Here is a 12,296-nt window from a genome sequence, read left to right as displayed (position 1 = left end):
AACTTTAAATGCTAATAAAAAAAAACTAGTGACTAAGGATTTTTAATATTTTTCAAATGTCATTGTAACAATATAGTAGGAGCCTTGTATTAAATTTTCAAGTATTTTTACTCAACAAATAAAGTTTTATTGACATTCATAGAAATAAAAACTAATTAAATTGGAAACTGAAATTGTCCGTAAACTGCTCAAAATAAATCAAAATATTTTGAAAATTTTATCATGTATAGAAAATGGAAATATAAACAACCAGTGAGAAGTGCATGTATCTACAGTCATTTGTTTTAAAGTTATACCAAAAACCAAAGTCGATTTTGGGTAAAAATTCCCGTTTTTCCTTAATATTTCTTTTGTTTTTCACGGTGCTTTTGAAAATTACTGGGAATTTTAAATTTTGACTTCCCCAATGCACCAACAATATTCACTTTCCCATCGAACAAGATATTGAAGTTGAAAATCGAAGCATTATTTCGACTACTTATCGTGTACAGTGACACAAAAAATAATAATAAAAAAAAAACACACATCATTGTAAAATCAATACCGGTACATTCATCGTTCCACTCAGAATCTAAAATCTGTTTTGCGTCATATACACATGACTGAAGGATGATACACATACAGAGGTAGAGAGAGAGAGAGCATCTAGATATTTTTACTATTTCCATGATTTATTTTTGGCTGTTGCGTTAATTTATAGGTACCTACATAGTTAGGTACTTCTGATCGGCTTTAGTGGCAGAAAAAAAAACAATTTATAAAAGAAGTATTATATAACCTATAGTATTATTATTGTAAACATTTAATTACAGCGTATGTCTGCGTATTATATCTTAGACGAATTTTATTAATCTATACACACAATATCACAATATGTAATAATTATTATATTGTATATTATGCTAGGTTAAATACTAGGTATATATTATAATATTTTGTACCTATATACCGTGAAATTAGCAACACTGCACATAGACGACGACTTCAATAATTAGCTATGGGTACATTATATATTATGTTATTATAAATTATAATATAATATATTGGGTACAATTATCAATGTCAATTTTAATACTACTATACACACCGTATGGTATATACATAGTACATACTAATTAATATAAGTATCTACTAAGCCATAATAAATGTACTTCAGAGCTTATATTTTTGGAATTAAATTATAATATACCATTCAATTTTCAACACTTTATAGGTGGCGAAACCGCATATATCATATTATATGCACACGGACACACAGCACGGAGCATACAGAGACAACAGATCGTGTCGTTCGTGTATTAATGTTTCACTGAGTATTATTATTATTAGTAGTAGTAGGTAGTATTAATATTATTTATATTAATTATTTATATTAACATAATATTAATCGACATCTGTAATAATAATAATAATAATAATTCGCAATAATTCGTACTAATATAATTTCATAATAATTTATTGACACTATAGCCACCGATCACAGCCACCGCAGAGGACGAAATTGATTTGGCAGGATACTGTCATAATTTTGTATTTATAGATCTACGCACTACGACGACCCGATGTCTTAAAATTGTTAGTATTTTCTAGTTAATGTTTTATAAAATATTTATTAAGTGTAGTTATGATGCATTCAAATACCTCAAAAAAGCGTCTCACACAAAATATCACTAGTTATTTTTTTAATGATAATAATAGTGAAATGGTTTCTTGATTATGTGAATTAGCACCTATTAGTTAGGTAATAAATTATTCATAATAAATATAATAAATAGTAATTAATCATATATCGGTACAGTCCACTAACAGCGTACGGCCGTCATCGCCGGGTCAGTAACCGTACGCCAGCAACAGGCTGTCAGCGGGCAATACCTCCCTGACGACACCCACTCCTCCGTCAATCTATCACGGCTGCTCAAACCAAGTGGCCCCCTACACAATTAGTAAAGCTACGGTTGCCCTGCAGCGTCAAACAGTGGAACAGCACGGCCGCGTCAGACGTCGACCTACATCCAGATCAGAATACGATTTGTCGAAATATTTTTTGCTGAAAATATTGCATTTGAAACTTGAAAGTCCCTACAAATAATATTTTATAATAATATTATTTAACAACAAAATAACTAAAATCGTCATTTTTATTTAAGTATTAAATTTTGTCGAAATATGAAGTTAAAGTGTCTACAAAAAATAAAGTTCATATATTTTTTAGATTATTTTTTTAAGGCCCGTAATCTATATAAGTTTACAATTAATGCACACACGTGCACGCATTACGAGTGCTGCTTGTATAATATACGTGTATAACTGTATGGGCTATAACCGCAGTGCAGCATTTGTTATTAACTACACCCGCAAGAATTGTCTCGAACTTACAAACATTTTATGAGTTTTCTAAAATGTATAAACAAATTACAATTTTAAAATTATCATAACTCGTTTTAAAATTAAAATGTATATCAAAAAGCCCATGAGATTCATGAGATATAATTAATATTCTAACTTTTAAATTTGATAATAAATCAATTACAGAAGTTTGGTGTTGCATTCTAATTATAATTCTTTAAAGAAAAGTTGGTAGACATTTTTATTAAAGCTAAATGCTGAATTACGTTTTTATATTATATATATCTACTTATACCTATAACCTTCAGTTCTCAAATATTTATTATTTGTATTAATTTTTTTTCACATTGCAGTGAATTATCAATTATGTGTTATTTTATTGTCAGTGTTTGATAAATCATTTATCTATATAATTAAGTAAGACATTTAAACTCGTGTTAAGAGGACGCTACACCCGCATGTGTTGTCTCCGTGACTCCGTCTTACAAATGTACAACATTGCAAATATTGTTTTGCGTGGGAAAGAACCGAGAGGGCTACACGCATGACTAAGAAACGAGATTTTTACCACATAAAAAAGAGAACTTTGGCTGTGCAACACCGTTTTTATTTTTTTAATATAATTTATACTGTTTCAAAAATCATTATTATTTGTGTTTTTCAAACTAAAAAAACATTTTTCATATAAATGATATCAAAAAAATAAAAACAACGTTGCACAGCCAAAGTTCTCTTTTTCATGTGGTAAAAATCTCGTTTCTTAGTAGCCTTCTTGGCCTTTATTGTAGCCTTCTTGGTTTTTTTCTGCGCAAAACAGTTTTTTGTAGGTATGTTGTACATTTGTAAGACGGAGACAACACATGCGGGTGTAGCGTTGAAGCGTTCTCTTAAGTAGGTACAATAAAAACTAAATTATTTATCGATATATTGTAGATTATCATTTTTGTATGATTTTTCGTGAATAAGAATTTTTATTTTAATAAATTTTGTTTGCCTCATAGTAAATATTTAATATTTAGTGGGTACTTTATTGAGTGTATGTAAAAATTAATGTTAGCTTTTAATTTAAAATTCACAGATGCTAATATCCAACTAATTATAATCTCTAATTTCTAATTTCTATTGAATATGTAACTAATATTGAGTCCCTATAAGTACCTACACTGTTTTAAGTTGTAAGTAGGTAAGTAGTAGAATTCCAGCAATGAGTGATATTTAGAATTCACTGTTTTAAGCCTAAATGATTGATGCTATTTTATTTTATATAGTTAATGAAATGGTGTTACAACCTAACGGTTAATTTGTAAAAAGTAAAATATGTAAATACTAAATACAATAATAAATACTATTGTATAGTACCTACACCATAATTTATAGCTTGAGTGTGAACATTTATCTGGAGTGAGTGTGCTAAAGGTATAGTAAAAAAGTTGTCTGTTCATATCGACCCATGTGATACAATGAAGATAGGAATGGTCCATCTATTCTTGTATTACCTATCTTTATGTTTTCAACACGCCCACATAAATGGCCGATAACCAGATGGACGATGCGTTAATTCGTCTTTAATCTATTTGTAAGCCTCGCTAGGACGTATTCAAATGCAGCCTCCGTTCCGGGCGGCGCACGGCGGCGGCTCGTGCGTGACGATGCCACTTCTCCGTACAATGCCACGCCCCGAAATTTGATGACCACGCAAAATATTCTTTTTTCTCTGCTCTCGTTAATGTGAACGATTATTATCATAATATAATATTATTATAACATTTATAATTTATATATAGGTACCTAATACGTAGATATATATAAATATGTGTATGCTGTGTGCGTCTTATTTGTAAAATATTCAAAGTTTTTATTATTTTATTTTTTTAACATATTACCTTATGGCTTATGTACCTAATAGGTACCGTTATATAATTATTTGGGTTTCTATTATCTGCTTCAAATTTCGTTTTGTTTTATTTTCAAAATATACTTCTGAACGTTTCTGCTCGGTTAAATGTGTATGTATTATTATTATTATTATTATTATTATTATTATTATTATTATTATTACTCTGCATAGTAATACGATACTGAAATTTGTCGTATTGTACACCACTGCGCTAAAAAATTTATTATGGATTATCCAAATAGCTGATGTCCATGTAAAAATAATTTAACAAACATTTATAGGTCAATGTTCAATCAGCGAATTTTTTCAGAACGACGATGGTCTACGAAAATTATATATACAATATTATTAGCGTTATATAATATAGATAAATTAAAGCGGGTAATTTTTACCCGCTAGAGATAAGCGGAAATTTGGTGAAATTACTGGGGGGGGGGGGGTGAGCATTATATGCTCATTATACCTATATAGGTACCACTGTACTATATAGTCGCTCGCAATTATTTATTTCCACAAGACGATACAAAGTTCGACATACTAAACAATTTTGACCATAATTAAAGTACAAAAAAAATGTTGTGCCTTATCTTTGACATTTTAGAAGTATTCTAAAGTCTAAACTGAAATTATTAAGTTATTCATTTTTAATTTAGAATTATTACTAATGGTGGATTTAAGGGATCAAATAAAGTCGGCAAATCCATAAGAGGTGCCGCGACGCCAACGATTGCTGATAAACAACCTATGCGAGTGTTATTACTTATTGTTAATACTACATAATTATGATCGTTCCAAGTTATGATTATAAGTTAGTAAAATCTTACGAATTTGATTTAATTTTTATCACAGAATATTTTTTTATAATTAATTTTTAAATTCAGTTATTAAATATGAATTTTACAATTATTAGAATAATTATTGTATATTTAGTCACTTTAAAATTTTGTCAGCCGGGGGGGCTAAGACCTGTACTTTGAACTTCTGGAGGGGCTTAGACCCTCAAGTCCTCACCCGATTTCCACCTGGCGCCTATGCAGCTAGAAAAGTACCTAGATTTAGCGTTAAGAATTACTGGTTATTATTATTGTATGCGTATATATAGTGTCCCGTGAGGATATATCTACTAGCCATAGAGAGCCGCCCGGACAAAAACAAATGTTTTGTCGTTATATACTGTAAACTAAAAAATTATTAAAAATCATGAGATTAATCAAAATAAAATATTGAAATATCTTAAATTGTTTAAAAAATAAAAAATATTTTTTTAAACTTTTTTACGAAAAAATTAAATAAAATTAAAAAATAAAATATGTGTAGTCCTTGTCTCTATGAGTCTAATAGAAAAAAAAACAGATTTATAATATATTTATTATTTCAGGAGATATCGCAATGAGTAAATCCTCGCGGCACTGCACCTTAGCTGTACCTATAGGTAAATAATGTTGTCAGGTCCTATTGAGTCACAAAAAACCCTAGAGCTAAGCTCCCTCTTGTTCAATTGTCTAGTTGGTTGCGCCTATGTAAGTAGGTATCTATTATGCAAGCGATCTGGAAAAATCAACAGTGTGGTTCAAATCGTATTTGCACATCCTGGCTCATACAAAAAAAGTCAAAATATATTAATATTTATGTTATTTCTTTGTAAAATATGTATTAAAATATTAGACAAAAAGTTTTTATTCAACATTTAATTTTAAAATTAGAGAGTCTTATAAAAGGTGGGTAAGTGGTTACCGCTCTGCTGAACATTATGTGCCGTGTGGGTCACTGTAATGGTTTTATTAAATGTGATATAAAATTATTTTAGGTATACGAAAAACAATTATTACCATTAATCGTAGCTATTATAGACTATATAGACTAACTATTTTGCGAATATTCTAAATAAAATGTATATTCTAAATAATAACATAGGTTCACCTATATTTTGTTCTGAGTCTTGCACCCTATGGCCTGGGTCAGTCTCGCTAAGTCCTTGTTACAGTTCTGCGCGTCATAATTTTATTATACATACTATACATAGGTTATAGTTATATGAATATAATACATATCTTACCTACATTATAATATTATACAGTATTATCATCAATTTTATTTCAAGATAGTGGTTTTTTCTGATTACCTATATAGTATTATTTTACAGTATTTACATTTGTCACGCGTACCTAATCCAAATAATTTCGCTGCAATCACAATTTTCTCCTCACACCATAACATATTATTCTTCCGGCATTGTAGTGTTATTTAAGGAGCGGTCAGCACTCCGTAGTCCGCAGTACGCTGTTACACCATATTACACGCATATTCACCATTGTGTCAATTGTATTAACTCGTCCACCTTGTACACCTTGTTTTCTTCGTAAGTATAAAATATATATAATAATTTAATATACCTATATTATACATTACGTCCATAAATACAAAATTTACTTAACATTTTGGGGAAAAATTTCCCACTTCCTTTTTTCCTTTAAAAATACATTTATTCAAATTCTAATTTATAGAATTTTTAAGTAGGTATAGGTACCTAAAGACGATATATTCAAATTACTGGTATTTTTTGTACTAATATTAGAGTGTCCTGTGGCTATACAAACTTCTATTTTTCAAATGAGAATCTCCTTTTTTACTGCAAATTATTTACCAGATGATGTTCTTGTAAATGTAGATGTATCTAAATGTAAATTATTTTTTTTTACTTTGTTAAAAGTAAAAAAGGAGGATTCCTATTTTAAAAACAGAAGTTTGTATTTTAATAACATCATTCTTAAATGGTATAAAAAATCTGATTATTCAAAAATCTTCAAGAGTATTTAGAAATTCTAAAAATCAGAATTTGAATATAATATGTATAATTTAAGTAAAAAAAAAATAGGGCGAGAATAGGTACTTAAAAAATCACTACGTATAATATTAACGCAAAGCCAAACGAGGGAAACATTCGTTAAGTAATAAACTATGAAATTATTGAAATATTTTAAACTGTAAAATAAAAAATAATAATTATTAATTACATAGAAACGAAATTACAAAAACCAAAATTATATTTATATTGCCTATAGAATTTTAACTTTGAAGACAAATCCATAAGCTACCTATATACCTATGCATAATATTATTCACGTAAAGTTTCCGAAGTAAATGCAGCGCCATATTTATCATAAAGCAGGATAGGCAACTGCCTATGGCCTCTGTTATTAGAGGGCCTCAGATTTGTATGAACTTTTTTTTTTTTTAGAGTACTACTTTCATCGTATAAAATAAATATAAGAAACATATAATATTTGAAAAAAATTAAATAATTATTCCTTATCAGTGCAAAATATAAATGAAAATAAATAAAAGTCTATTTTTAATAAGAAAGAATTGATAACTTAGATTTACTTGAAGCGATCTTATATCTTCTTTAAACTTCGATGACATAATAAATTAATTTACTTTAAAAAAAAACCAAGAAAAGTAATAATAATATTATAAAATAGCTTATATTCATTATTTCTATTATAAATATAAAAATGTTTTGTTTATTACAGTTAATAAATAATATAAAAAAAATATATGTTTAATTTTGTTTTCAATATCAATAATAAATATATATATATATGTATATAATAATTAATAAATAATAGGTACAATAAATCTGTAACCTATAGCCTGTAGAGATAAAAAATGCCCTGCAAAAACTCACATTTACAAAAAAAAAATTTTTTTAGTATTTTAAATTTAAAAATAAGATTTCGAAGTTTTGAAGTTTTTTGACCATAACTTCCATAGAAAATTTGACCAAATAATTTTTTTTAAGTACCATAATATTAAGCAACCAAAAACACACATTTTGAAAAAAACACAAAATCACTTGAGAGAGTATTAATATATTATTTCATTAAATACAAATTTAATACAATCCATTAAATAGTGTACCACTCGCAACTACTGTACAACAGTGCGACATCCACTTAATGGCTTTTTATATATTAAATTCTAAGTTCTGATAATACGTAAATAGGTACGTCGTAATAGTCTTGTTGATTCGGATTTGAAGGAACCGGACGCCGTCCAGATAAAATAAACTTTATACATTTTGTAAACAAGTTTTGGATAGGTAAAACTATTTTTTCGGTATTTTTTGTAAAAAGGAATACAAATATTATTTTTTTTTTTGGTACGTCTGTCAGGATGTCCTGATAAGCCATAATAGACTCTACTGCATGTATATATAATGTCTATATAGCAAGTTAAATATTACTTTTATTAAAATGCATGATAATTTTAAACTAAAAATTATATCTTCGATGCATTAAATGTTTTAACTATATGTCTTCAGACTATAGAAATTACAAATTTGAAGTGAAAATAAATTGTAAAATAATATTTCTGAAAATTGCAGAAAAATGGAAAATATTGTAATTACAATACTCATTGTCTTCGCAAACCTTTATGTTTGCGATACAATAATATGTGAAGTATATTCCAATGGTACTGATTTTGGGTATTATGAAGAATGTAAAACTCAACCGGCGTATTGTTATGCCATTTGGCGTAACAATACCCGGCGGGATGATGGAACAATAATAGAACAGGTAATATAACTTAATAATTATAGAATTGTGTTTAATTGTATCATGTTTTCATTTTAATAACAATTTATAGGGTTGTACTACGGACGATAGATGCAATCGAGCAGGTGAATGCGTCAATAATGATGCAATTGGCCTCTCGACGATTGAACACACTTGTTGTTGTAACAAGAACCGTTGCAACAAAGTTGTGCGGTGGGTGCCGATTGATAGTAAGCAATACATAATTTATCATGCACACATATCGTTAATTAAAAAATGTAATAAATTTATTTTTATTTTTATCTTAGCTGAAAGTGATTGGAAAACGATTGAGGACCTATTGATGATCTTAGCATGCTGTATTGTGTTGGCAGTCCTCTTTTTCTTGGGGAAAAAGTATCATCAATACGTCCGAGTAAGTACATTTAATAATTATTTTTCTTTTGTAATAACTGTTAAATAGTATTATGTATTATACTTTTATCCGTGAGCGGATAGGTACCTACGTATTTTTTTTGCGGGGTATATTAATTATTGAGGCTTCATATATTATATATATATATGAAAAAATGATCGCTTCGCTCGCAAGCGAATGTATAATAAATTTATTTACATTCACATTTTATACATTATTTAGTTTTAGTAATTATACATTTAAATTTATTTACTATTAGTATTATTTTGGCCAATATTTATAATATAATCTTTTTTTTTTCATTGTTCTGCGCATAGTAGGATAAGTGTGTAATTTACTATTTTTAGGTTTATAATAACACGTAAAAATAAGTAATTTTACCTAGCACCGTGGTGTGTGTACCTATCCAAAATTGATACATAGCAAACGTGATAATAATAGAGCAGTTGTATCGAACATATTTATATGTTAATATATTTTAAATGATAAAACTTTTCAGGAATCGAGATTTTCCCGGTAGGCCCCATTAATATTATACTCAAATAATAAAAAAAATTTGAAAAATTAATCTTTATAATACCGGCTGGCGGCTGCGTGCCTGCGTATTTGTAATTTTTGTATACTCAATTAGCCATTATAGCCCTCCGTGTAATATGCGTTGATACCCGTATAAATACATACATATTGCCTATTGTGTTGAATGTACTAATGTACCATAGTATTATGGGAGTTAGCAAGTAGATGTACAGCACAACTAGGAGCTGTACCAGAATATAGGTTACCATTTGAAGAAGAATTTGGACAACATCCGTCATATGAGGAAATAGTAGAATGTGTTGTGATTAAACGAATGAGACCAGTTTTTAAAGATAACTGGAAGAAATCACACCCAGTAAGAAATTATAAAAAATGTTCTTAAAATATTGCATCTCACATATTATCATTATTCTTAGGGCTTAAGGGATTTATGTCAAACAATCCAAAAATGTTGGGCACATAATGCCGAAAAAAGAATATCGGCCGAGTCTTTATATGAACAATGTAATCAGTTACATGTTAGTCGAAATGAAGCTCAATGGAGTCGTTCCCTAATAGCACAGAGTTCCCGGGCCGTAAATGGGAAGTATCCATAATGTGTCCTTTAAGAGTCCTATGTCAGGACTTCCTATAGAGGCACGCTGGATGTCTACTGGCTATTTGCAAGGGCTTATTTTCATTCGTACCACAGCCACCAAACTAAGTTCTTTAGAAGGCCTCATAGTATAAGGAATAAGAAGTATGCTCAATGATAAGACTGCGCATATTTTTTTAAGGGGCAATGTATAATTTATATAGGCAACCAACAATAAACACAAGGCGACGTCACGAGTATACATTTAATCTTATGCAATGCAGTATGCACAAAAACACAAGACGATGCACATGCGCGAACTAGGACGAAAACACGGTTCGCGTTGATCATACTTCTTATTTCTTATACTATGGAAGGCCTCTGGACATCCGAAAAGTACCTATTATTCATATAACGTTATCAATTATCACTATTATCATTGACATTTGATGCATAAACGGGCTGCATCGCTGCAATGAATAATCTCTTTAATCGTACTATCTGCCACGAACTACTACAAACTAGTAGTTCGTGCTATCTACTAATATTTCTACTATCTAATATTCTAGTACACAATAACCATCGTCTATCTATCATAGTATAATTGGCGATTGAAATTGATAAGATGTAACAGATCCACCCCCCGCCAGACTGATAAATGATAAGCTTTCATTCGCCAATAGTCAACCATCGTCCATCACAATTCACAATATCGTGAATGTCGAATTAATGTATGTGCAAAACTGAAAATACACGGTACCTATTCATTCATTGGCCATCTCTATTACATTAGGTTAGCAAGCACGTTTATTTTGTTTCAATTTGCAACATGGACAACGGGTAAGTTGACTTTTTGTTATTCAATAAAATTTGTGTTTACACACACGTACAAAATGGTGTATTTTAACACCAAACTTACCTATTTACTAAAGTAATTCATATAATATATCTACAGTATTTAGGCTGGTTTTTACAATTTACAGTAAAGTGTTGGTTAACGCTAACCGACACTTTACCGACCTATTCTGCCGGTAGTAAAATCTGTTATCATTCGGTTAGCTTAACCGACACTTAACCGGCCGAATTCTGCCGGTAAAAAAATCTGTTATCAGTCGGTTAGCGTTAACCGACACTTTACCGTACATTGTAAGAACGGCCCTAAGTCTTTTAAGTTAACTTACAGTTTCCCTTGTAGGACAAATTTTCGTAAGCATAAAAGTTTAAACGATTTATCTAAGAGGCAACTCCGTCGACGTATTCAACAAGAAGTCAATAGAGTTAATCAAAACAACTTAAATCTTTTGGAACACAATGTTCAAAATAGTGTTAGTACAATAATCAAAGACACAAATTCTGAAATTTCTTGTAATATACAATTAGATCATTTTAATTCTCATTCTCCTAATTTATGTTCAGATATTAACGAGGATAGTAGTTTATCTGTAGAAAATGATTATTGCTATGCACTTGATAATATATTATTATATATTTTTCACATAGTAATTGTTTTATGGTTTTAGAGAATACACCTGTTGTTTTTTTGTCTCCTGAACAATCACAACAAAATATGGAGCAAAGTTTTGAGAATATAGTCAGAAATGGTAAATCAATATTTTGTTTTGTTTGCAATCTATTATAATAAAAAATTTAAAAAATATTTTTAGAAAATGGTGACATGAACAACTTATCAAATCTTGTTACGGTTCAACAAAAAGATTTAAAGGTTTTGGTGGAAAATAGCTGCCACATGAAAAGTAAGATCAATCAAATGCTTATTGTAATGAAACAAATGCACGACAAACTTAATCGATGTCTTGCTCCTATTATATCCTCATCACGTGATACAAATATTAATATTAGATCATACTTTCCGTTGAAAGATGAAACACAACTCGATTATGTAGATACAATGATACTAGAAAATGCAGCATTTAAAAACCAGTTGGTTAGTAAAACTTGAATTTGTTC

At 29.3% G+C, this 12,296-nt stretch overlaps 2 protein-coding genes across 2 annotated transcripts; both read left to right on the top strand.

The window, feature by feature from the left end:
- Positions 1–8,634: 8,634 nt before the first annotated feature.
- LOC107884207 lies at positions 8,635–9,266 on the top strand. The gene is made up of 3 exons (XM_029492069.1): positions 8,635–8,823; positions 8,894–9,032; positions 9,111–9,266. Exons 1-3 carry the CDS (start codon positions 8,635–8,637, stop codon positions 9,263–9,265), a joined length of 483 nt encoding a protein of 160 aa, XP_029347929.1. The 3' UTR covers position 9,266.
- Positions 9,267–10,331: 1,065 nt separating this feature from the next.
- Positions 10,332–12,289, top strand: LOC100569046. Its single transcript, XM_016805855.2, has 3 exons — positions 10,332–11,168; positions 11,849–11,929; positions 11,993–12,289. The coding sequence occupies exons 2-3, from the start codon at positions 11,896–11,898 to the stop codon at positions 12,286–12,288; spliced, it is 330 nt and encodes a 109-aa protein (XP_016661344.1). The 5' UTR covers positions 10,332–11,168; positions 11,849–11,895; the 3' UTR covers position 12,289.
- Positions 12,290–12,296: the final 7 nt, after the last annotated feature.

The sequence above is a fragment of the Acyrthosiphon pisum genome, unplaced genomic scaffold (genome assembly GCF_005508785.2).
Source record: "Acyrthosiphon pisum isolate AL4f unplaced genomic scaffold, pea_aphid_22Mar2018_4r6ur Scaffold_20740;HRSCAF=21998, whole genome shotgun sequence".
Classification (NCBI taxonomy): Eukaryota; Metazoa; Arthropoda; class Insecta; order Hemiptera; family Aphididae; genus Acyrthosiphon; species Acyrthosiphon pisum.
The sequence above is the reverse complement of the archived record's forward strand: the minus strand, read 5'-3'. Positions and strand labels throughout refer to the sequence as shown.